The sequence below is a fragment of the Phascolarctos cinereus genome, unplaced genomic scaffold (genome assembly GCF_003287225.1).
Source record: "Phascolarctos cinereus isolate Bilbo 61053 unplaced genomic scaffold, phaCin_HiC Scaffold_5;HRSCAF=322, whole genome shotgun sequence".
Taxonomy (NCBI): Eukaryota; Metazoa; Chordata; class Mammalia; order Diprotodontia; family Phascolarctidae; genus Phascolarctos; species Phascolarctos cinereus.
In genome coordinates this window covers 69058233-69085392 of record NW_027555958.1, presented here as the reverse complement: position 1 = coordinate 69085392, position 27160 = coordinate 69058233, and the positions used below count along the sequence as shown (strand labels likewise).

Below are 27160 nucleotides of genomic sequence, written 5' to 3'. Positions count from 1 at the left end.
GTATAAAGCACCTTGAATTATCTTCAAAATAGCTCTCTGAGAGAAGTACAGCAAGTATTATTATCCCTATTTTATAAATGAGAAAGCAAAAGGAAGCCCATGGTCAGGAAGCAAATATTATTGATGGGATTTAAACTCAGGGTTTCTGGCACTCTAGTTCTTTCAACGATACTTAAGAAAACTGACATATGGTATATACTCCTACCTGCCTTCAGCCTGTAATGTCGTGTTTTCTACAATCCATGATTTCATTAGTGTGGAGATACCCCTCCACCCATGCAGACCACAATCCCTTCATGCTAAAGGTACTCACCTTTTTTCAGCCTCTATAACACTTCAGCTTTCAGTCATTCTTCCTATACCCTCTACTAATATGAAAGGAAATAATTCATTGAGTTTTCCATGGAGATATACCTAAAAGTAGAATGCAATTAATTTGTCATAAAGAAAATGTTATCTATCCTCTACCTATCTAGCCATCCATCCATCTATTTATCTATGACACAGAAGTCCATCACATAACAGAAAGATTTTTTTTTTGCTTAAAAAAAAAACCAACCAAAACTCTTCTCCTTACTAGCCTAAAGATATGATTGTCCTGCAGTGGGTGAATTGCAAAATATCTTTGCTAATCAGCACACTATAATCTTGGGGTCTTTTGTGCCCCAATTTAGAGCAGTTCCTAAATTTAAAACCTCTGTTTACTACTGGAAAGCAAGCTTGGAATGTGCAGATGTCTGTGATTTCGCCTCTGAAGCAGTACAAGGGGTTAACACTGAGGAACTTGGCTCTGGGTCAGTCTTTTTTTTTTTTCTTGGCTCTGCTCTGGGTTTCCCCGTTAAGGGATTTCCCTCCGCCTCTGCAGCAAGACCCTTTATAAAGAGCAGACTCTTTTCTTCCATTGCTTACCCAGCTGCCTTCACTTTGAAAGCTGCAGACAGTCCCTGGGTTTCTTCAGGTAGCACAGAGAGTGGGTAGTTTGGACTTGCTATTTCCTCTATCACAACATACAAAATGCGTGGACAAAAGCTCGGGACTGTCCTGGCCATGAACCTCCTTTGGATGGTATTTGCTATGTGTGAGTTTTTTTCCTTTCATTTCTTTTGCCTGCCTGCATCCATCTGAGCTGCTGGGTTGATTTCAGACTCCTTAGTACTTGCTGTCAAAAATGGTTCTGTGGTTTTTAAAGATAGGGGAAAACTTTGTTGAACTTAGTTTTCAAAGTGCTGTTGAATTTAGCTATGCATCGATGGTCCAGCATGGGGATGACCTTGAAACTAAACATATTTGGAATATGATTTCCCACATGGAATGAATAATTTTTGATTGTTGCCTCTTTACCTCTTTATTAGTTTCCTATATTTAGATGGAAATCAAATTTGTAAGGAAATATATCAACAAGATCCTGAGAAATAGAGGCCAAGTCCAAACCTTAGTCATTGATCTTTTACTAAGGAAGATGATTCCAACATCTTCCTTGACAATATTCTTCATTGTCTTTCTGAACACCTAGTTGGGAGATTCAAGTTATTTAGACAGGACAGCTGATGTATGACATTTTCCCCAGGATCCTAGAGAGGATAAAAGGGAGAGGACGATTAAATCAGAAGCTAATAGTAAATTCTCTTTTCTTTTCTTTTTTGTCTTTTCAGCGGAAGATCTGAAAATTGAGGTTGGCCCAAGTTCCAAGGTCCCTGCTCAGATTGGTGGTTCCACTAAGCTGACCTGTACTGTGACTGGCTGTGAATCCCCTGTTTTCTCCTGGAGAACTCAGATAGACAGCCCCTTGGGGGGAAAGATGCAAAATCAAGGGACCACATCCATCTTGACCATGGATTCAGTTGGTATTGAGAATGATCACTCCTATCTGTGCACAGCCAAATGTGGGGGCAAGGAAGTGGAAAGAGGAATTGTGGTGCAGCTCTATTGTAAGTCATCTACTCTTTGAAAGCGACGCTATAACATTGAGAACTACTTGTTGTCAGTGAGATTAGTTGGGGGGAAATGAATGTATGACTATTCCACAGGGCCAAGTGTTAAGTGGGGGAATAAACAAGGTATATGTATTTTTAATGATTAACCATGTGTTCCTCTTGAATTTTATTCAAGCCAGGGAAGAAACTACTTGTTAAACTAAGAGTTCATTTTCTTTCTTTTTTTTTCTTTCTTTCTTTCTTTCTTTCTTTCTTTCTTTCTTTCTTTCTTTCTTTCTTTCTTTCTTTCTTTCTTTCTTTCTTTCTTTCTTCCTTCCTTCCTTCCTTTCCTTCCTTCCTTCCTTCCTCCTTCCTTCCTTCCTTCCTTCCTTTCCTCTTCCTTCCTTCTTCTTCTTCTTTCTTTCTTTCTTTCTTTCTTTCTTTCTTTCTTTCTTTCTTCAAAATCCTGATCTTTTAAGGGTTAGTCCTGATTAACATATTTTCCATGTAACTTTCCTGGATTCCCTCAATTTGCAGTGCTCACTTTTCCCCTCCTAACCTTGTGGTTACATATTTATATACTTCCTCTCACCTGGTAGAATGTAGGCTCCTTTAGAGCAGGGAATGTTGAGATAGATATCGGAATTGAGATTGTATTAATAGAGGGATCTCCCTGGTATGAAAGCTCCCTCTACCAATGCAGGTCAGTGCTTTCTCTGCAACTTTTTGACTGTAAGATGTAACTTAGAGAGTTACTTAGAAAGCTGAAAACTTAAGTGACTTGGTCAAGGTCGCATAGCTAGTGTGTATCAGAGACAGGACTTGAACCAGGATCTTCTTGGCTTAGAGGCCAGCTTTCCATCCATCTCTTCTCAAACTCTTACCAAATTTATCAAACCAGACAATCATTAACATGCAATAATAGAACTGAACCTTTCTATTCACATTCCTTTAATTTACAATTTCTCTCTCTCCTCCTCCTTGCCTCTCCTTAATAGGTACGAATCTTACTATATAGGCTGTCCATATTCTTCCAACTTCTACTTTGTCATTAACCCAGCAGCCTTTCAAGATAGTCACCTGTACCTGGAAAAGTTCTCTTGCTTTGAACAGAGTCCTAACCTAACTAATCTCAACTCATTTATCTATTCAGTTCAGAAGGCTCAGCCACCTTTATCTATCTATGGGGAATAAGAACTGGACAGAAGTGGTGGGGTGTTTCTAAGGAGCAAAATTAGGAAATAGATACCAAGGTGGGAAGAGAGTAGTCAGAGATGGAAAACTGTGCTTTCGGAAAGTTTGTGAGACTGGGTCAAAGTCAAGACTAGCATAGATGCCTTATAGGAGAAGATATACACTGCCTCCCCCTTGCAAATCACTGAGTCAAAAACTGATGAAATTGGAAGGGACTCTGATAGCCCAACACCTAATTTCAGAGATGAGGAAACTGAGACCCAGGGAAGGGAAGGGATTCGATCCAAATTAGTCTATTTATTTGTCTTCTGTAGATCAAACAAAAGTGAAAGATTGAGCCCAAATGCAAGACAACTGTAATTACTATATGAGACACTGACCACTTCAGTAGTGTTCCCTTTCTCCTCTCTAGTAATTATGGGAACTAGTGTGAAAGTGACCACGTGATTTCACTGACTTGGTTTCTGTACCCTGCTTCAGGCAGCAGGTTTTAGAATAAACAGGCATTATACAATGGAAGTTCTAACTAAGCCTGTCTTAACCCACAGGACTATAGTCAGGATGAATTTGATTCTGTCTGTAAAGAGATTTGAACTGTTCAAAAGGAAGGTAAATTATATTGTATCACCTTATTATACAGAGCCACAGATATACTGTGGTTGGCGCATTCCCAACCATAAATGAGAACCAGAAAAAAAGAGGTAGTATTACAATATGGAAAGAGTTGAGAAGAAATCACTTTTGCATCTTTCTGTTTAGTGAGAAACAGACCATGACAAAATGGCTAGAAGTCTGTGTTGGAGTCAGCCACTTCTGGGTTCAAATCCTACTTCACTGTATGAACATAGATAAGCCACCTGCTCAGAGGTTGAGTTTGCCCATCTGTAAAATGGGCATCTTAATGCCAGTTGTATGCATCTCACAATGTGGCTATGTGGTTTAAATAGGAGATTAAATACATAGTGCTTTTGCAAACTTTAAAGCGCTTTATGTCAGTTACTGTTACAATTGTTCATCATCGTTGTTATCATCCCTCCGGGATTTTGCTAGTCTCCTCCTACTCATTGTTTTCATTGATGTGATATAGGAGATGTCTCAATGTCTCCGTTCAGAGACCACATCCTTTTATCAGCCATTAAAATTTTGCTTTCTAGATGAGTAGAGTAAATTCCCTTCTGTGTTCACCTCTAAGAGTATCTAGCTCCCTCCAAAGTTCCCTATAGGACACCTTTCTGACAATCCTCCATCTTCATGGAATTATGTTGTGCTTACAGTGTACATATTTTGTGCCATATGTATATGTGCTGTCCACCTTAATGGAATGTGAACTCCTTGAGGGTGGAGTCTGTTTCACCATTTTTTGTATCACCAGTAATTGATAGAAGGTGCTTCATAAGTACTGCTTAACTGATTAATTGATTGATCTGTCACTGGACTCTTTACTGTAGAATGTATGAAAAATGATTGGAGTATCTATTTTAAAATCTCTAGAAAGTGCATTTACTGGAAACAATAACAGGGCCTGGATAAAGAAATGTGTGTGTTTTAACTAATTCTATGCTTCTATTCCTTTTTTTTTGTTGTTAAGGGGGTTAAGTGACTTGCCCAGGGCCACATAGCTAATAAATGTTATGTGTCTGAGGCCACATTTGATACTATTCCTTTTCTAGAGTCCTAAAATGATGACTCCTCGAGCCTTGTAGGTATACTGGGGTCTTAAAACTTATGTCAATGGAGCATAAGCTCTAGGAGGTTAAAAAAAAGGTGCTAGAAACTTCTCTAGTCCTGACCTGGCAATGGATTTCATGTCTGTCATCCAAAGACCAGCCTAGCAAAGCTTGGAGATGTTTCACCACTTAATCAATAAATATTTCTTAAGCACCTACTATGTTCTAGGCATTGTGCTAGACAGTGAGGATAAAAAAAAAGGCAAAAGACAGTTTTTGCCTTCAAGGAGCTTACAATCTTATTAGCTATAAGGGGATGTTTTTGTTTTTGTTTTGTTTTAGGCCACAGCACTTAATAAAGCCGTCTATTAAAGCACAAAAAGGGTGATGACTTGCATCAATGGAGACATATCCATATCGGTGAAATGATAGAATATCGACTATGTGCTGTTATTGTGCATATTAAAATGTATTTATTTAAATCATCCTGTGTAAACACCCAGAAAGAATCTTATTCATACTTAGGTTTATTTTGGTATTTGAAGCTTTCCCCAGAGATCCAGAGATCGAGATAAGTGGCCCCCTTATTGTTGGAAGGCCTGTCACTGTCACCTGCAAGGTCCCAAAGGTATACCCCTCCGAACGACTAGAGATAGAATTCTGGAAGGAAGGCTCTCATCATCCTGTGGAATTACACGAAATTGTGGAGGATACTGACAGGAATAACCTGGAGACCAAGGGTTTGAAGATGACCTTTACCCCAACCATGGAAGACATGGGAAAATCCCTCACCTGTGAGGCCAAGTTACCTATTGATGACATAGATTTTGAGCCCAAAGAAAGGAGAACTACACAGATACTTCAGGTGAACAGTAAGTATATTTCATAAGTACATTTCAGACAAGGTGGCAGGTTTTGTGGAATCTTATGCCTCTATTTGACTGGCAAATGGCTTTTAGTATAGGGTCTATAAAGTCAAAGAGAAATTGTTCGTTTATTCTCATTTAACACTATTGTTAATTCAAGCCTTTTGCCAAATGGTTATAGGAAGGGTACATTAACTTGGACAAACTGCAGTTCTCAAAACCCACATTCTGCTCTCCATTTGTGGATATTGTAGATAAAAGGAGGGGCTTGAAGGGAGGTTGAGGAAAGTAATAGGGAAATAATTTCTTCCCACGTGGAAAATGGTGATAAGAATGATGATGATGATGATGATGATTATGATGATGTCTTTTTCTTTTGGAGTAGACCTGTGATGTTATCAGTATAGGAAACACCTTGGAAGGAATTTCTTTTATCAAAGCAGGTCGGCAATATATAGTAATAGACAGTTGCTTGGGGGAAGTGAGAGGTTAAGCAACCTGTCCCAAGTCACACAGCTAATATGGGTCATAAATTGGCCTGGAGTCTTCCCAGCTCCAAGGGTTGCTCCCTTTTCATTGCTCCATATTACTTCTCCATATTTACATAAGTCTTTTAAAAACATTGTTTCTGAATGAGGGGAAGAGGAGGGGAATACGCATGTGTGTGTGTGTGTGTGTGTGTGTGTGTGTGTATATATATATATACATATATATATATATGTATGGGGAGGGGAATAAGCATATATATGTATGTGTATGTATGTGTATATATATTTGTATATATATGTATACACACACATATGTATACACACACACATATATAGTATCTACTATATTCTAGGCACTGTACAAAGTACTTTTCACAAATATTATCTCATTTGACCTACAATCTTATAAGAAAAGCAATGCATACTGATAATAAGTCAAGAAACATTTTATTAGCCACCTACTATGTGTCAGGCACTGTGCTAAGTGTTGGTGATACAAAAAAAGCCCAAAACATTCCCTGCTCTCAAGAAGCCCATAGTATAATGGCGGACACAACACACAACCAATTATGTACAAGCAAGATGAAATAAATTGGCAATAATCTTAGAGAGAAGACATTAGCATTAGAAGGGGACCAGGAAAATATTCTTGCAGAAGTTGGGATTTTATCTGGGATCTGAAGGAAGTCAGGCCTGCTGGAAGCTGGAGATAAGGAGGGAGAGTACTCCAGGAATAGAAAACAGCCCGTGGAAATTCCTGAAGTCTGGGAGACAGCATTCAAGGAACACCAAGGAGGCTAGTAACAGCGGATCACAACCCCCGTTTCTATAAAGCTTTGAGGTTTCTAAAGTGCTTTCTTCACCACAGAGTGCAAGTATTATCAACACCATTTCACAAATGAGGAAACTGAAACTTTGAAAAGTTGATTTGCCCAGTCATAAAGCCAGTATCTAGCATTTGAACCCAGTTTTCCTGACTCTGGGGAAGCTAGGTGGTGCCATTGTGCATTGAACGCTAGGCCTGGAGTTGGGAAGACACATCTTCCTGAGCTCAAATCTGGCTCAGACACTCACTAGCTGTGTGAACCTGGGCAAGTCACTTCACCTTGTTTGCCTCAGTTCTTCATCTGTAAAATGAGCTGGAGAAGAAAATGGCAAACCACCCCAGTATCTCTGCCAAGAAAACCCCAGATGAAATCACGAAGAGTCAGGCATGACCGAAATGACTGAGTAACAACAAATAATCCTGAATAACTGACAAAACGCTGACTTTACATCCAGTCCATTTTCTAATGTACCATATTTAGAGCAGTAAATAGGATCTTTGAAGAACTAATACCCTTGCTCACACAGTACTAACAAGGTGTCAGAGACAAGTTTTAAACCCAGGTTTCCTCATTCTGAAGTATAGCTCTCCTTCCATGCAACATTGCCCTCCTACACTATGCTGATAGTTAAGGTGGAAGTGATTTTGCCAAAGCAAAGAGGAAGGAACTTAATTTTGAAGTAAATCTCACACTTACCAAGTCACAGCCAATCTGAATAATTCAGATGAGAGAGATTTTTTTAAAAAATAAGTTAATTGGCCTCTTTCACTAGGACATGGTTTCAAGTGCTTTTCCTCTTCAGAGGCAACTAGGTTGGCATAGTGACCATAGTACTGGAATCCAGAAGACTTGGGTTCCAATCTTGCCTTAGATACTTACTAGCTGTGAAACCCTGGGCATGTTACTTAACCTTTTCTCAGCCTCAGTTTCCTCATCTTTAAAAATGGATGATGATAATAATAGCGCCTATACCTCCAGGTTGTTGTGAGGATAACAACATTACATATGTGAAGTGCTTTACAAAGCTTAAAGCCCTATATAAATGCTAGCTATTTTCTGAAACTAATTTATACACACACATCAATCCATCAAAAAATCCTCCTTTTAAATCACACATCAACAACTATAGGGTTGTTGTCAGGATTAACTGACATATATAAAGCTCTTTGTAAAACCTAACATGTATAAATGTTATTTTCATGAGCTATATCTACACATAGTCTCCCAGTCTATCAAAAAACCCTCCCCCTAAATCACCGAAAGCCCCCTAAAACTTGGTGAACTGGGTTTTGCTTAAATGTCCTCACTTTGGCTCACAAACCACTTTTCTTGGGCTTATTGGATGGGTTAAACCAATCAATACCTGTGCATAAATGCAGTTTACCTCTCCAGGAGCCACATTTCTAAAAAGCTCAGGTCACCCTCTGCGAGAAGAGAGAGTTGCCCTCCATCCCCACTGCACTGACATAAAAGACAATGAAAGCTAACCCAGTGGCCTTACCTTTTTCAGTTGTACCCAAGAACACAATCATCTCCATCACCCCCTCCGACACTGTGCAAGAAGGGGATTCTGTGACAATGACCTGTTCCAGCGAGGGCCTGCCACCCCCACAGATCTTTTGGAGTAAGAAACAGGACAGTGAGGACTCATTGCCTCTTTCTGAGAATGCAATACTCACCTTAGTGGGCATGAGGAAAGAAGATTCTGGAACTTACGTGTGTGAAGCGAAGAACCAGTTTGGAAAAAGTAGGAAAGAGGTGGAAGTAACTGTAGGTGAGTCAAATGAGTTAATTTCCGTTATGCAATTGGCTGATAATGGTAACAGTCATAGAACCCAAACAAGAATTTTTAAAAATATATTCTAAGATTTATACCACTGCTAAATGAATCTACTCCTTTGTATCTCAGGCTACAAAAGGTTAATTCCCAAGGAGCTCTTGAATATTCTAAGCTAATAAAAAGGCTGTGCTGCTAAAATTGCTTCCTGGAATAACTTAGCTTTCTAATAAAACCTGTCCCATGTCAAAAGTGAAGAGGAAGGAAGTTACTGGCTTTTAAGAGCTGTATCAACTCCTTCAGGCTATGAGGCTAAAACTGAAGGCCCCTATGCCAGCAATTTATGAACTATGGTAACAGTGGTCTGAAAAAGTTACTGTCTCCAAAGATTTAATCCATATTATTATGACTCTAGGGCTAAGATCAAAGGGGGAAAAGTCAATTGGGGGAAAAAAAATCTTTGTGTTAGCTAACCATGATAAGGGTCTTTCTATCTAAGTTATATAGAAAATTACACAAATATATAACTGAGCCATGCCCTAATGGATAAGTGGGTAATGGATATGAACAAAAAGTTCTCAAAAGAAATGTAACTTAACAACTGTAGGAAAGACTTCTCCAAATCGCTAATAATAAGAAATTGAAAAAGCTTGGAAAATTTGCAAAGATGGAAACAGTCAGTATTGGAAGGGCTACAGAAAGACAGTTGGTGGAGTTGTGAACTGGTCCAACTATTTTGGAAAACAATTTGTAAGTGACTAAAATGTTGATCCAGAGATCTCACAGCCAGGCATATGTCACAAAGTAGCAGATGGAGAGAAAACTCTCATTATATGCAAACATGTTTATTGCTACACTTTCTTTGGTGCAAAATACTGCAAACAAAGTAGATGAAGATTGAAGAATGGCTAAACAAATTGCTAGATCTAAGTATAACGGAATAATACTGTGCTGTGAGAAACAATTAATACAAAAAATTCAAGGCAACGTGAGAAAACCTATATAAACCAGTACAGAATGTAGTAAGCATAGAAAATAATATACATGATAATTTCAGCAAAATAAATGGAAAGAAAAATAAATAAAACTTAATGCTGTGTAATTATAATGACCAACCTTGACTCAGGAGTAGAAGAGAAAATGAACATCCCTTCATTGCAGGGAGGGAATGGAGGGTGCAGTGGTCTGTAGCCATGGAATATCTTACATGTTATCAGATACGGTCAATGTTTTGTTCAGGTTTTGCTGAACAGTTGTGTTTGTGTGTGTGTTTGAAAATTTTTAAATCTTTGCTACATGGAAAGGCTTGCTTTGCACAACAGGGGTAAAAATATATTTTGAAATTAATATGCTGTAAAGAGAAAATTAATTAACTTTTAAAAGATCATATAATCACAGATTTCAAGTTGAAAGAGACCTTGGAAGTCATCTGGTCCAACCCCTTCAGTTTTACAAATGAGGCAATTAAGACCCTTGAAGGTTTTGCCAAAGTCACAAAGGCAGGAAGTGGAAAAAACTAGGATTCAATATGTCATTACTTCACTAACTGATCTAAAGAGGTTCACAAAGAAAGAATCAGATCCATTTTTTAAATGTTCATCTTCTAACATTGGAATAAAAATTTCAAAATTGATTTGTAGTCATTATCTTTCCTTTTAAAGAGATAATCTAAAAGTACCTCATTGGAAAAGCAGAACCAGACAAGTGTGGTGGAGGGAGTAGTGGACTTGAGTTCAAGAAGCCTTGGTTCAGTTTCCGCCTCTGATATTTACTAGACTTACCTTGGCAAGTCATTTATCCTTTAAGCCTTAGTTTCCTCATCTGTCAAATGTGAATAAAAACACCGACACTCCCTACCCCACAGACTGCCATGAGGACAGTGAGTTACAAACCCTAAGGCACTACAGAAAAGTATTATTACTTTCAGTGTGTTGGAATTGTGTGAGATAAACTTTCTTTGCAAGATATTAGGATGTCCCAGGTAAGCACTTAGGTGCACACATGCACAGAGAAATTTTAATGTTGAAGTTGCCTTTCTTTGTGACAAAAGTGAACTGGGAAAGTGTAGAGTACTTGAATAGCTTATTTACTGAAGCTTCCCCTCCTTCATCTGAAACAGATTGTCAAGCACTATGGGCTTTTGTTACCTCCTGTGACATCTCATCTGTCACCTTCAGAGCAGCAAAATCACTCTGAATTTCTTTAGAATCAACAGAAAGCACTGATTTAGAACTCCTTTCCTCCCCAGAACAACTACCATCTAAAAAAGCCTGTGTATACATCAGGAATGATGCTAATCGTCAAAGAGCTTCCTTTCCAAAATTTGTTACCGGGTATGTTCTGTGATGTAGTTGAGCCTTCCACCCTGGATTTAAATTTAAAGCAGGTTCATGTGTCCATAAAGGAGCACAAGTTAACACTAACAGAAATGAATTGTTTGTGACTCGAAAGCTTAGCTTTTGACTTGCTTCCAAAGTGATTTTTGTGTTAATTTCAGATGTGTGTGAAACTGAAATACTAGAACTCAAGTCCTAGGTTCGAGGGTATCAAAGGCATTCTTTTTAATGTAAAATGAGTGACTATTGTCTTTTCCAATACTTCCAAGCTTATAAATTCTTCTCACAGATCTCATTTCATTTCCATATGGGATCAGGATAGGTTTAGTTGCCCCAGCAACCAGGGAGAGTGCTTTGATCATCTTGCCTCGCATCAAATCTTCATCCTGCTAAAGTAAAGACAGCAGCCCCCCTCCCCCTCCTCCACTCTTTTTTTAAACAACTTTTATCTCTGCTCATTCACTCTGTTTTTCAACCCTTTTAAATGCTTTAACCAAGTGAGTGCATTTGGGTCACCTTGAACTATTTTTTTTAATTGGATCCTTTCCCTCATGGAAAGTAAGTTTTAGGAGAGCCATTTCTTCTTTTCAGGTGAGAAGTTAAAGTGTATATGATAACATAAATATGATAACATGAATGAAACAAAGTGGAATGGAAAAGGAAGAAAATCTTATAAAGTTTGATACAGGTTCATATCTCACTTTCCTTCTCTTCTTTCAGTGAAACTTCTTACAGTGGAAATCTCCCCAGGACCAAAGATTGCTGCTCAGATTGGAGATTCTCTTGTGTTGACCTGCACCACAACAGGCTGTGAGGCTCCCTTTATCTCCTGGAAAACCCAGATAGACAGCCCCATAGGGGGAAAGTACACAATGAGGAGACCAAATCCACCTTGATCATGAATCCTATTGGCCTTGAGAACGAACATTTTTATCTGTGCACAGCATCATGTGGGGACAACAAAGTGGAAAAAGGAGTCCAGGTGGAACTTTATTGTGAGTAAGCCAACATTGTAAGGATCTACTCTTATTCTAAGTTATCTAGACAACATGCTGTAGGGGAGAAAGCACTGGACTCAGAGTCAGGAAAACATAAGTTCAAGCCCCAGGTCTGCTACTTACTACCTTTATAACCTGGAAAAAGTTAAGTCAACAAGCATTTATTAAGCACCTACTATGTGCCAGGAACTATGCTAAGCACTGGGGATATAAAGAAACACAGAAACCAGTCCCTTCTCTAAAGGAGTTCATGATATCCAAACAACTATGTACAAATAAGATATGTAAGGGATAAAGTGAGAAATCAAATGATCTTTCTAGGTTACAGTTTCCTCATTGACAAAATGAGAGCATTGGACTAAATAACCCCAAAAGTCCCTTCCATCTCTAAATCTATCACTCTAAGTCCCATATATAATATTTAGTAGCTGCATAACTCTAGGCAAGTCAATTTACCTCTCTGAAGTTTCAGTCTCTTCATCTGCAAAATGGGGATAATAATACATGTAGTGCCTGCCTCACAGAGTTATTGAGGAAATCAAATGAAATAATGTAATAATACATTAATAAGAATACCATAATACCCATATAACACAATGATATACATGTACATGGCATAATTAGTAATGATGATGATGATGACAGTGATGAGATAATGAGCTCCTTGGGAGAAGAGACTGTTTTGACTTTTCTTTGTTATCTCTTAGAGGAGTGGGGTATAGAGAGTTGGGTATGGAGTCAATAAGACCTGAGTTCAAATCTATCCTCAGATGTTGGTTGGCTGTGTAGCCCTGGGCAAGTTACTTAACCACTGCATGACTCAGTTTCCTCAACTGTAAAATGGAGATAATAATAACATCTGCCTCTTAGCATTACTGAGAGGATCAAATGAGATAATATTTGTAAAGGGGTTAGCACAGTGTCCTGACAAACCTCAGAGCACTGTGTGTCAGTGATCATTATTTAAAAGTGATATTCCAAAGTTGGGAATTGTTCATTTTTAATGGGGTTGGTTGAAAAAAATAAATCTGACCCCATGACTGTGCAATGAGACAGAAGTGTTTAGAGAAGGAAATAAACAGAGCGCATGATTCCTTAATGAGGAAACCATATGTGCCTGATGAAACTTTTTATTCAAGCATGTGGTAAAAATTACTGTTTACTGCCGAACTGAGGAATTTTCCCCCCAAGCAATTCAGTTGATTTGTACTCAAAAAGCAAGCAGAATAACCCTTATATACATAGTCTCATGGCTTGCCCCATAGTTAGTCCAAATCTTGGCTCATATATTAGGGTGTCCATAGTCAGCAGCCTATGCCTTTCCACTCTCCCACTTCTATCTCCAGTATTGGTTTGAACAGAATATGACTTTCAGACCCCTCCCTATTTACTTAGCTTGTTGGCTGTCACACCAGAGACTGTCAACCAATCTTGAGTCAGTGCTTATCGACTCAAAAGGACCAGAGTTACTACCTCAACAATACCTGTGGCTGTCTGTGAGCAGCTGGACCTGGAAAGAAGGGGAGGAGTTTGGGCTGAGAGGCACAGCCAAGAAGCAGAGCTAAAAGTGAGTGGAAAGTAGGCAGAGAGACACAAAACTTTGGGCTTGAGGCAGGGGATCTATGATGCTGGGAGCAAGAGTGGACTAACATAGGTGTCCTACAGTGAATTCACTTCAGCAGTGAGAATGACACCTTCCTAGCAATTCTCCATTTTGCTAACGTACCATTTCATTTACTCGGTGAAGAATGGTACCAAGTGAGTAGTTTGGAAACTCAAACCCAGGCCAGCTGCCAATCGATATGTGGAATGGACTTTGAGTGTCATGGCTCATGGTGATGATGGTAAACAATAGGTACAAATTACCTATCCTGTGATTTCCTTGACATAGTTGCTCTGTCTTCTTTCATTGAACAGGATTCAAAAGTACACATTGCAGGGACTTTCTGACAGAACTACTGACCAATCATTTCTTACCTCCTTGAGGCTGTGTTCTGGGGGGAAATGGATTATGTTTGGGAGGAATTTGAACTTCTCAAAAGAGGGTTAAGTTATATTGTATCATCACTACACCGAGCCAAGGATTTGCTGAGGTCAGCACATTCCTAACCATAAATGAGAACCAGGAAAAGAGGTCTTTATTGCAGTAAGGAAATAGCTGAGAACTCATTTTGCAGCATTCTGGTTAGTGCAAAATAGTTTGAGCTTTGTTCTGGGGCAATGATAATAAGCTCCTCACCTTTGCTTTTATAACTGATTTAATGCAAAATATATCCCAATATTGCTCAGATCCTCCATCTCTTTGTTTTATTTTCTGGTCTGGATGTGATTTTATCTGTATAGGAAGCTTCATCTACTCAGTATATATCTTGTATGTTTACAGGTTTGTTTGTTTTTTCTCTCATTACAACACGAGCTCTTGAGGAAAGGGACTGTTTTGGTCTTTCTTTGTATCTCTCAGAGGTGCTAGATGGTGCAGTGCATAAAGACCTGGGTATGGAGTCAGTAAGACCTGAGTTCAAATCATCCTCAGATGTTTGCTAGCTGTGTGGTCCTAAGCAACTCACTTAACCACTGCCTGCATCAGTTTCCCCAACTGTAAAATGGGGAAAATAATAGCACCTACCTCCTTAGGGTTGTTGAGAGGATCAAATGAGATAATATTTGTAAAGAGCTTAGCACAGTGCCAGGCACACTGTAGGTGTTTAACAAATGCTTGTCGACTGACTAGCTGAAAACCCTTTCACCAACACAGATTGGTAATGGAGCTCTGAGATCTTATAGGATGAGAGAGTTGCTTGGGGTTAAAAGAGTTCAGATGACTGGCCTTGAATCATACAGCTAGTATGTGTCAGAAGTGGGATTGGAACAAAAATCATACTGATTCTGAGGCAGGCTGAACCTCTCTCTCTCTCTCTCTCTCTCTTTCTCTCTCTCTCTCTCTCTCTCTTCTCTCTCTTCTCTCTCTCTCTCTCTCTCTCTCTCTTTTTTCTCCCTCTCACTTTACCCAATCAGTCTCTCAAATTGAGAGATCAAATTGAATAGTAGCATACTTGTCTAAAAGGCCTATGTCTTAAAATTTCAGTAAAATATGTTAATTGGAGTGGAAATACTTACAGAAATATTTTAAGAAGTTGATGATCCACCTACATGGAATCTCCCTCTCATAGTCTTCCTTGACTTACCAATGGTCTTCTAAGTTTCTGAAATTAAAAAAAAAAATAATTGTCCACTGAACAGCCTTTCAATGACTAGCCTTTCTGAAGTTAGTGAATCTGGTCACCTGATGGTAGAGGCATAGTTTGTCCAACAATGGCCTTTTTTGCAAAACCTTTCTATCTTGGTAGGAATCATTCCTTCCTTCTCTCCTGGATTGGCTGTCCAGAACCCTGTGTCATCCTTCACTCTAAAATATATGAGCAGAATAGAAATCTTGTGAAAGAGAAGAGAGACAACAAAGTCTAAATAGTGAAACATAGTGTTTGCTTTAACCAATCCTAATAATAGATGTTTTGAAATTTATCAACCCAGGCACTATGAATTCTAAAACAGGCCTTTGTCATCAATAAGATTATATCCTAAGACTGGATAATTTACATAGCCTTGCTTCACATGCCTGTATACGTATTAACATAATGTGATTATGATGTCCCTAGGGACCAAAATTAACATTTGGAGGCTGTTCCTGCTTACAAAAATTAGCTTGGTTATTCTCTGAAATATACGTAAATCTAAAATATAATCTATGTAAAATGTAATCTATGTAAAATACCAGCAAAAATCTCACAGGTATGAGCTTGTTTATTTTGGTATTTCAAGCTTTCCCTAGAGATCCTGAGATTGAGATGAGTGGCCCCCTTATCGTTGGAAAGCCTGTCACTGTCACCTGCAAGGTCCCAAAGGTATACCCCTCAGAACGACTGGAGATGACATTCTGGAAGGAAGGTTCTCATCATCCTGTGGAATTACATGATATTGTGGAGAATGCTGAAGGGAATAACCTGGAGACCAAGGGTTTGAAGGTGATCTTTACCCCAACCATGGAAGACATGGGAAAATCCCTCATTTGTGAGGCCAAGTTACCTATTGATGGAATGGATTTTGAGCCCAAAGAAAGGAGAACTACACGGATACTTCAGGTCAACAGTAAGTACATTTCAGATAGGGCCACAACCTTAGTGGGTATTACCTAGTGACATTGGACAGACATGTAGCAAGAGGAGCCATGGAGTAGTGGAGAGGTAACTGGCCATGGAACCATAAAGACCTGAATCTAAGTCTTGCCTCTGAAAAATACTGGCTGTGTCACCCTAAGCTAGTGATGCCAACCAGCAGTGGTAGAGAGAATTCCCTCATCCGTAAGGTATCAGAAAAGCCGGTAAGGGCTACTGACTATTTTGTACCTCAGCTTTCTATTTGTGTGACCGTGGGCAAGTACGTAAACCTTGTAGGCCATTGAGAAAGGAACGGAATAAGCATTTATATAATCTCTACTTTATGCTAGCATGGTGCTGAGTGCTTTACAAATATTATCTCATTTGATCCTCACAACCTTGTGAGGAAGGGGCTATCCTCATTTTACAGATGAGGGAACTGAGGTAGATAGTGACTTGTCCAGGGTCACACAGCCAGTAAGTGTCTGAGGCTAGATTTGAACTAACAACTTCCTGGCTTCAGGTCTAGCACTTCAGGTCAGCCACCTAGCTGCCCAAATATGGTATAGTAGAAAGAATAAGGTATTTGGAGTCCCAAGACCTGAGTTCTTATTCTGGTTCTAGTACTTATCACATGTGTAGTAGGGGTCCTCTCCTTTTCTGTCCAGGCTATGCTCCCAGACTAATCCCCAATTCTATTTAAGCTCCATGCAGCTATCAGATCTCATATCCCCAGACCTAAATCCCAAATCCCATGGGAGGTGGGCCCATCTTCTCTCAGAATAAGAGTAAAGAAAAGCTATAATTCCCAAGATGCCTGGCTGTCATTCACAATATTTGCCCTATATGGTTCTCAGCCCTGGCTGATCCTGTAGCATTATATTCTGATCATTTCTGCTATATTTACAGACTCTTGACAAGTCATTAACTTCTCTGGATCTCAGCTTCCTCATTTATAAAATGAGGAGTCGGCTATGATTCTGAACTTTCAACTATATTTCTCCATCCAGGTCAACTGTGTAATCATTCGAACCTTAAGTTAGCCCCCAAAATTGAGATTTTGGCAGGTTTCAAGCTCATTTCTGAAGTTTGTTAGGGCCCCTGAACTTCTTAACAAATGGTATAAGTATAATATAATGATGCAATATGCTTTTTCACAATTAAATTCAATAAATATTTATTGAACATCTAAAACATACTCAGAGCTTTGCTAGCTGCTGCAGTGGGAGGGATACAAGAAAGGATTAAGAAAGATGTGGACTTATTCCTCAAACAGCCCAGAATCTAGCTGAAGATGAAACAAATCCCACCTTAGTGAAAATATCTCAGGCCATCAGTTACAGCAAACATGTCCATGTCATTACTTGCCTGTCTCTAAAACTGTTCAGGCAAACAATGCAAATTAGCATCTTGTGCATGCTTCATTAAGCTCATATTGAATTAACTGCACTCTCACTCTTGCCCTTTGCATTCTGTTTGCAGTGCCTCCCAAAGACACATGCCTTACAGCTTTCCCTTCTGATAGTGTCAAGGAAGGAGACTCGATTAATATTTCCTGCACATCTGGGAATATTCCAAAGCCTCAAATTATCCTGAGGAAGAAAACAGAGATGGGAGATAGAGAGCTTGAGTCTACAGCTGGCATTTATATCATACATGCAGCTCAGTTAGAGGATGCTGGAGTGTATGAATGTGAATCTAAAAATGAGGGTGGCTCAGAAGTTAAGAGCCTTATGCTTGATGTTAAAGGTTAGTTCTTTGACTGTCATTTTTAAAAAAAATTCCATATATTTCAAAAGGATGTTTTATGTTAAGGGAATGTGTGTGGAAAGGGGGTAGAGTGGAGCTCAATTCCATATTTTTTTTGGTTACTTCATAAAATTTCCCAGAATAATGAAGTACATCTGTTATATAATATGGAGGATTGCCAGAGAGTTAGAATAAATCATTGGTGAGCAAGGGATTGTCATCTGTTTTTTTCCACCCTAGAGTCTTGTATAAATGCATCCTTGGTCTCCCAGGTCTTGCAATGGCCAAGTGTTTGACCAGGCCTAGCAAAGCTGTCAACTGGAAAAGAAAGAGGGAAGAGTTTAGATCCAAAGGACCCCTCTTCCTTGCTTACGGTGGAGAATACCTTTCTCTGAATGCATAGTAACTATTTTTCCGGAGTGACTCCTTTCAGGATAATTACCGTGGTCCCTTGCGGAGAGAATTCATGCACCATAGAAAGGATATGCCAGACTGTCAAAATGTTCCCTCAAAGATTTCAGTTCCATCTTGGCCTGTTGAGGTTATCCAAACTTATTCTGATGGGAAGGAAAGAAGGGTAGACTACAGAGAAACCACAATCATTGACCTTTCCATGTATGTGCATTGACTCCCCATAAGCTGGGGATGTGAACCTCTTTTTCATAGGATCATAGATTGAAAGCTTGAAGGGTCATTTGTTCCAACCCCCTCATTTGACAGATGAGGAAACTGAGGCTCAGAAAGTTTGAGAGATTTGTGCAGAGTCACAGAGCTAGTAATTCTTCCTGACTCCAGGTTCTAACATTCTCCCTTCTGCCTCTGTCAGTTTTCTCACCTCCTGGCATTGAAAATGAGCAAATTAATTATTAAGCAAATCTGTCTCAAGCATGCAGGATGACACAAAACCCCATTCCATGAAGTGAATCGTATTTTCCTCACTTAAAGATTCCCATGTAACCTTCTATAGATCAGGGTCACATGAAGGAAGGATCAGAAGAAATATAATTCAAAACCTGATGAGCTAGTTAATGAGTCTAGTTAAAACCGCCTGCCTGCTTGTTATGCAGTACCAAGTGAATCTGAGATGTTCTAAATCCAGAATGAGTAGTTGTTGCCATCGTTTTTTGAGGGCCTCTACACTTTGTATGCCACCACTGCTGGCGATCTTGGAAAAGAAGCAGGCTTTGAACCTGAGCTTGAGAGTATAAAAAACACTTGCCTTGCTGTTCTTGTGGAAAGCAGAGAAGAAGTCTTTAAAGCGAGACAGTCCAGCCCTTTCCATGCATGTTAAATGAGTTTCCTTTCAAATAGGAATCAATGCTTGAAGTATGATAAAGTGGGAAGTGCCCTGGATTTGGAGTAAGAGGCCCTACTTTCAAATCCTGAATATGAACAAATTATTAAATCCCTCCTAGACTCAGCTTACTTTTCTGTAAAATGAGGACTGGACAAAATGATTTCTAAGCCTGTTTCTAGCTCTAATGAAAAATAACTAAAAATAAATGCCAACCATGATGAAACTTTGGTAGCAGCAGCTGTCTCTGGTTCTTGAAAATGATGATTACCAACCTATTTTTTTATGAAAGAAAATTAAACATAAGCCCAGAAAAGACAGAAATTTTTTTTTATAAACTTGACTAAATCTCTATGGACTTGTAGCCAACCTTACTCCATATTTTCTGTCTTCACAGTACCTCCTCGAAACACAACAATATCCATCCATCCATCTAGAACTGTTCTTGAAGGGGAAAATGTCACCATTACATGTAAAACTTTTAGTCATCCTCCTGCAGTGATTGTCCTCAAAAAAGTTGATGTGGACAATGAAGTGACTATGTGTTCAAAGAATGGAACATTTACCTTATATCACGTCACTCCTGATGACACAGGGGTATATATAATTGATGTTTCCAATGAGGTTGGAAATGACTCTGGACAGATTGAGATCTCAGTTATGGGTAGGAGGATTTTACTTCATTCCTTATTGTTTTCTTTTTTCCTTAACACCCAGGCCATCTTTAACTCCACAGAGACTCCATTTAATTGAGCTCCTAAAATGTTTACAATTTTTCTTTTGCTTCCTATAGTCAATATTTCTCACTTAAAGACATGGCCTAATGCTGCCCACTTTTAGATTATCTTTCTTTCTTATGTTGTCTCCTTTCCTAATTGCTTTATCTAATTATCAGGTTTGTCATTCTTAAATGAGGTATTCTTGATCATCTGTGTAATTCAGGCTCCAAATTTAATTTGTCTTAAAATACTTGGAGTTAGATGATGCAAATAACTTGGGCAAAATAGTTTTTGTCTCTTGCATTGCCCAGGTCATGTGAATAACTTGCATGTTGCCAATTCAATTTGATTGGTTATGTGGTCTATGACAGTAAATTGGAAATATTAGAAAATGAATGTTCACAAGCTTTTAAACTTTCTTTTGCTTGTCAAGTTGATGGAACATGACATTCTAAAGTTGTTCTGGTAATAGACACAGCTGCTCCTTTGGAGTATAGTTATGGGATATGGGTGCATGTACTTGGAAGGAAGGAAGGAAAATGAAAAGAGAATCAAAGAATGATGTTTGGACTTTCATGTATAATGGGTATCATGGTGCTTGCCTTCTCAGTAAGTGGGGAAGGAGTTGGAGGGAAGGAGAGAATTTGAACTCAAAATTTAAAAAAGAATATTAAAAATAAATTTTAAAAAGACATTAAAAAAAATGTTTGGCAAACTCAAAGGAAGCTTAGAAGAATGCTCTCACCCTTTGTGCTTCTGTACGATACAGTGTTTGGCCTACCTTAGCAAAAAGACAAGTGGAGAATTGAGGCAGTTAATGGGACAATTAGGTGTAATGTAGGATGAAATTTTTCCTATTCTTTGAGGAGTCACTTGACTAGTATTTAAGATTTAAAAGTAAGTTCAAATGGACATAAATGTCTTTAGATATTTTTTATAATGTTAGCTTATCTCTCACCAGCCAATCCTTAAGATTACATGAGGGAGCAACTGAGTAATTATAAAAAGTAGGCTAGAGATAGAGTGCATATAAAAGTAAATTCAACTATGATATGAATTAAAAACAACCACAACAACAATGGATTTGGAGTCAAGTGGGAGGAAACTGAGTTTAAATCTCAATATTACCTGGATGATTTTAACAGAGGATCATACATTTAGAGTTAGAGAAGACCTTCGAGGCTATCAAGTCCAGCATGCTTATTTTGTAGATGAGCAAACTGAGGCAGGCAAAGGTTAAATGATTTGCCCAGGGTCACACAATTAGAAAGTATCTAAGGCAGGATTTGAATTCAGCTCTTCCTGACACCAAGTACTCTATCTGCTGTGCCGCCTAGCTGCCTGCCCTAAACAAATCATTTTACCACTCTGGGTCTTAGTTTACTCATCAGTAAAATGAGATCGATAATAAAAGCTAGCATTTTAATGTTTGCAAAGCACTTTACAAAGACTAACTCCTTTATCTTTGCAATAACCCTGAGAGGTAGGCACTATTAACATCCCCATTTTAAAGACGAGACAGACAAAGGCAGACAAGTTAAGTAACTTGTTCAGTCACATAGCTAATAAGAGTCTGAGGGTGGATTTGAACTCAGGTCTTTCTGACTCCAGGTTCAGTGCACTATCCACTGTACCATCTAGATACCTCTGTGTTATACTACAAGAACCCTAAGTTCAATCATTCATTGGCAAATTGATAGTTTTAGAGAGTTGCTTGGGTAACCAGCCAGCTTATGTGATTTGCCCAGGGTCATAGAGTAACTGAGTTAGAAACTTAAATGAAGGCCTTCCTAACCCCAAACCTGGCTCTCTATATACTTTCATGCACCATATTTATCTGCATCTTGGTGCCAGAGTAACCTAACATGGAAGGCAACATGGTAGGTGACGGCAAAAGAAAGTCAGTTTATTTTTAGAAGAGACAGTACAAATATTGAAATACCATGCATATCTCTCTCAGAGATGGGCCATAGCTCAAGAACACAGGTTTTATAGCCTCTGCTGAAATGTGTGGATTGTCTTCCTGCATTTCTGATTGTATTTCTCAGTTCATGATGATTGAATCCTAGTTCTCTAATGAGTATGTCTAGTCTAATATCAAATATCGAAGTGAATACAGAAGATATACACTATATATCTCACCCCATCCATTTGTGTTCTCTTAGATGGATGCTAAAATTCCACAGTCAATACCATTGTACAATGAAATCCCCTCAATTCATGAAAGCATCCTCATTTTGCCCTTGTTATAACTAATCACTAATGTTACACAAATAGACTGGGCCTCTGTTGGCAAAACCATGCAGAAATTTCATTCAGTGGTCTGAATCTCAGTCCACAAAACCATATGTGTGTGTATGTATGTATGTATGTATGTATGTATATGTATTACATAATACATCTTAATTGTTTGGTAAATTGAGAAGGGTATGGGGTTCAGGCCAAGGTGGTCTAGATCAGGGTTCTTGTGCTCTGTGAATAGATTTCAGAGGGTCTACTAATATGGGTAGGAAAGAAATTAACATCTCACTGAACTTTGGCATTTCCTTCAATTATAAATTTAAAAAAAATTATTCTGAGAAGGGGTCCATACATACTCTACAATAACTCAAAGGGGTCCATGACACACACAGAGGTTAAGAAACTGGTTTAAATCATTATTTCCCTTTACTTTATAGTGGGAAACTAGCTATACTCTTCTAACAAGTGACATCCCTGTGATACTACCATATAAAATTATTATCATTATTTTTGATACTACCATTTTAATAATCAATGTCAATTGATTTTCTTTCTTTTCCAGAAATTCCTAAATATTTTTCTCCTCAACTTCTTGCACTATACTGCTTATCTTCCCTGGTAATCCCAGCCGCTGGAATGGTCATCTACTTTGCAAGAAAAGCCAACCACAAAGGTTCCTACAGCCTGGTAGATGCCCTGAAATCAAAAGTGTAGCTGTCGGTTCAACCAAAGACATTATTTATCAGTCGACCCTTGATTACTGCTCATCATTTCACTGGGAAAACAACATGCTGTGACTTCAGACTTTCCCTCCTGCACGTAGTGAACACAGGGAGAGAAACATCTGCCTTTTCCTTTTCTTCCTATAGGCAGGAAGCCAAAGGGAAAGTTACTACCTGTGAAGTAAGGTTTTTCACTGATCCACTGAAGTCTAATGATTGGAGTGGTTCCTCGACATGTACATAGAATAGCATTTTCTGTACATATGTAAAATAAATATCCCTAGTCAACTGAAAATCAAAATAACATCACTTTCCATCAAGATCTCCTCCTAGAAGATTATAAAACTGAATACATTTTAAAGAATAATTTATACCAGTATCTCTTGGTAGTTTGCCTGGTAATCTATTTTTAAAAAAATTTTTGATATGTTTAATTTTGTATTAATAAGATGTAATCTTTATAATATCTCCTGAAAATAATTTCATCTTTTGTAAAGATGGCAAGGTTTCAGACACAGTATCATGGATCAAGAAGCAGCGTTGGAGTCAAGACAACTTGGGTCCAAGTCCTGACTCTGATATATGCTGGTTGTGTGAATATGGGCACATTGCCTAACCTCTCCATGCCCCAGGGAATTTTCTAAGAATATAAATTCCAGACAAGTTGCTGGACTGAATGTGTGGAGGGCATTTCCACCCCAGGAGTTTCTTAAACTGATGAAATCACAGATCTGGACTCCTCCCCTCAAAAAAAAAAAAGAACCCAATAGTGAATCCACTAAGAGGGTTGTAAGTTTTATTTCGGGTACAAATAACCATCATAGAAGTGGCCAAAGGTGACATTTCTCTTCTGTGACTTTAAGATCTTCTAGTAAATGAGAGTGCATTTACAGTCCTTTACACACACATGAGAAAGAGAGAAAAGCCACCATAAGACCAATGACATTAAATGTGCTGTAGTTTGTGCTCAATTCATTATGGTGGTGAACGGGACTATTTACTCTATGCGGTACTGGTGTAATTATGAAAAAAAAATTTATAAGCATGACTGTTCTATCAAGTCCTAGGTGACTTTCTCTGTTATTTTCATTTGGCTTCATTCTGTAAAGTTTCTTTGTACAGTAAAAAGATAAATCCTAAAAGTGGAAGATGTGTGCTTCTTTGCTACAAACCAAACTCTTGTATAGCTGGGTGTGTCTTTGGAGCATGAGTTGAAAGATAAAATTCATAAGAAGGCAAAAGGAAGTTGGACTCATTAGTTAGGAGAATAGATAGCTAAGGATGAATAAGGTTCAGTTATCTGGAAGATACACACAGCATGGTAAACAAGTCCTTCTCCACTAGTGACTGATCATAAAGAAAGAGGGCTTATGCTATAGGTTTATTTTGCTGCAGAAAAATCTTTTGCGTAACTGTGCCTGTTCACTCCCCCTAAGGTTATTCTGATGCATAGAAAGGACATTTTCATAAAGATTGTGCCTAGAGGTGGGCCTGGTATTCTACATGTGGTCTGACCAGGGCTGAATATAATGAGCCTATCTCTGCCTTCTCTCTGGTCACTACATTTGAATTAATACAGTCTAAGATTATATTTGCCATCTTAGCTGCCACATTAAAGTTATCCCTTCCACATCATGACTTTCCCCATCAAGGTTCGATATATCATGGGTAGGCATAAGAAATTAAATGGGAATTCTGGGGGAGTTTTGCAGAAGCTGCAGATGAGAGGCAAAGAAGGCCAGCAAAAAACGCAGAGCTTATGACCAAATACTTAACCCAAATTTTACAACAAGGTACTATAAACAACCCATAAAAGAAAAAGAAAAAAATCAGGCTTCTTCTCTGGCAGGAAGTGAGGACCAAAACATTTTATGTGGATTTTCCAGATTGTGGAGGCACCATGTCCCTAACCCTCCACGGTGTAGGGGGTTACTGCTGACTCACATTGAGCTAAATATCAGTGGAAGTAAAAAAGAAAAGGGAGAAGGGAGAGGGAAGGAAGGAAAAGGATGGAGAGAAAGAGGTTTAGAGGGACAATTAAATTAGAGGGATAATGAAAAAGAGGGGGAAAGGGGAAAGAGAAGAGTAATAAGGGAAGGATGAAAGGAGGGAAAGAGGGGTGATGAAAGAGGGAAAACTAGTAAATCTGGACTCCAGTGGAACATCAGACATGGCCTGGGAAATTAAGTTCTTGAGGCAAAATGGGCACTTGGGCAGATACAATGGATAATCACAAATGACCACTATTAGCTAGATTCTGAGTCTTATGAAGGCTTAAATGTTCCAGTGAACAGGTTTTAATTAGATTTAGAGCTGAGTTTTTCCTCCCCTTTATCCTGTTCTCTCATGGGCTTGGTAAAGGTTATACTCCCATTGCTTTTGTAGATGATCCCCAGATCTATGGATCTAGCCCTATTCTCTCCACTGAGCTCCAGTCCTGTATTAGCAACCAATCACTCATTGGATATCTCTAACTGGGTATCCTGGAGGCATCTCCAACTCAATATGTCCAAACTGAAACTCAATAGCTTTCTCCCTAAACTCAAATAGCCTCTGGACTGCCTTATTTCTTTTTTAAAATTTTTCAAAATATTTTTATTTTAAACTAAAATACACAATAAAAAAGAAAAAGAAATATTTTAAACTTAAATATTAAAATTTAAATACAAAATAACAACCAAAAAAAGCATTGCCATGTGCACATCAGAATGTAAGAGAGAATTCAAAATATACAAGAATAAATTTCCATTTCAAGAAAGCCTATATAATAAATACTATGCATTGTGTTCAGAACTGTCCATACTTCCTTTGCTTTCTTGTAAGTTTGGACTGCCTTATTTCTGATAAGAGTACCACCTTCTTTCTAGTTCCTCAGGTTTGCCTTCTGGGAGCCAGACTCAATTCATCTTTCTCTCATATAGCTAATAATTTGCTAAGATCTTGTTGACTCTACCTCCACATGTCTCAAATCTGCCCCTCTGTCTCTACTCAAATGGCTACCACTTATCCATCTCATCAGTTTTTGCCTAAACTATAGTGTCACCCCCCTGACTGATCCCTGTGCTTCTAGTCTCTCCTCTCCCCTATCCATCTCCCACATAGCTGCTAAAGCAATGTCTGACCATATCTTCTCCCTGCTTGAGAAATTTCAGTGGCTACCTAGAGCTTTTAGAATCAAATACCAGCCTTTCAGTTTGTCATTCAAAGATCTCCATGCTCACAACTCAGCCTGTCTTTCCAGCTTTATTGAATACTACCTTTCACATATTCAAGGTTCATAGCCAATTTACCAATCCTTAGGTTGGCCCACCATTGTCCCCCATACCTGGAAGGCACATGCTCCTCCCCTTCATCTCTCAGAATCTGCAACCTTTTTTTAAGGGTCAGTTCATGATCTGTCTTCCATGGCAAGTTTTTTCTTAAACTTTAAATGATCATGCATGCACTTAACTGTTTATTGTGGTATATCTATCTGCCAAGTAGAAAACAAATAGTTTAAGGTAGGGATGGTAGAAGGTCTCCAATACTTTGGGTGGAACATGTGTGGTAAATTTCCAGCACTAGAGTGAGCATACACATCAATGAATGTACTCAATCTCCTTTGGAGTACTGAAATATGATGTCCCCAGGGCCTAGCACAATGCTACTCACATATTAGACACTTAATAAATGTTTATCATATTGAATTGGATTAGATTAGACTGGATCATATTAGATTGCCTTTGGGGTTATCCTTCAAATTAAATTCATTACTGTGGCTGAATCGCATCCAGAATCAAATGAGAGCAGGGGAAAAAGAATCCCCAGGAATACTGATTTGGGATGTGTTGCCAGACTCAATTGTTATTGAAACTTCTTATCACACCAATGCATCCCATTGGTCTAAAGTCAGCCTACAGGATAGGGAGTAAATAAAGACTGACAATAGTCCAATCCATCTGAGGCATGAAGTATGTGATAGAGAATAGTGTAATAAAAATTGAAAGGGAAGTTGGACCTAGATTGTTGATGGTCTAAAATTTTATGATCAAGAGCTTGTCAAATGATTTATGCCATGTATTATCCTCATCTATCAATTTAGTCACCCTTTTATTTATTTGTTTGTTTGTTTACACGGTTATTTATTTGTTTGTTTGTTTGTTTGTTTTTAGGCAGTTGGGATTAAGTGACTTGCTCAGGGTCACACAGCTAGTAAGTGTCAAGTGTTTGGTCTGA

General features: G+C 38.6%; 1 protein-coding gene across 1 annotated transcript; it reads left to right on the top strand.

Annotated features, from left to right (window-relative positions):
* The first annotated feature begins 887 nt into the window (after positions 1 to 887).
* Positions 888 to 24087, top strand: VCAM1 (vascular cell adhesion molecule 1). The gene is given in 10 exon segments (XM_020999942.2): positions 888 to 1078; positions 1653 to 1928; positions 5320 to 5646; positions 8466 to 8729; positions 11789 to 11923; positions 11926 to 12063; positions 15886 to 16212; positions 17703 to 17969; positions 19661 to 19927; positions 22786 to 24087. Coding segments are annotated over 10 exon segments (2217 nt in total). The 5' UTR covers positions 888 to 1014; the 3' UTR covers positions 22938 to 24087.
* The last annotated feature ends 3073 nt before the right edge of the window (positions 24088 to 27160 follow it).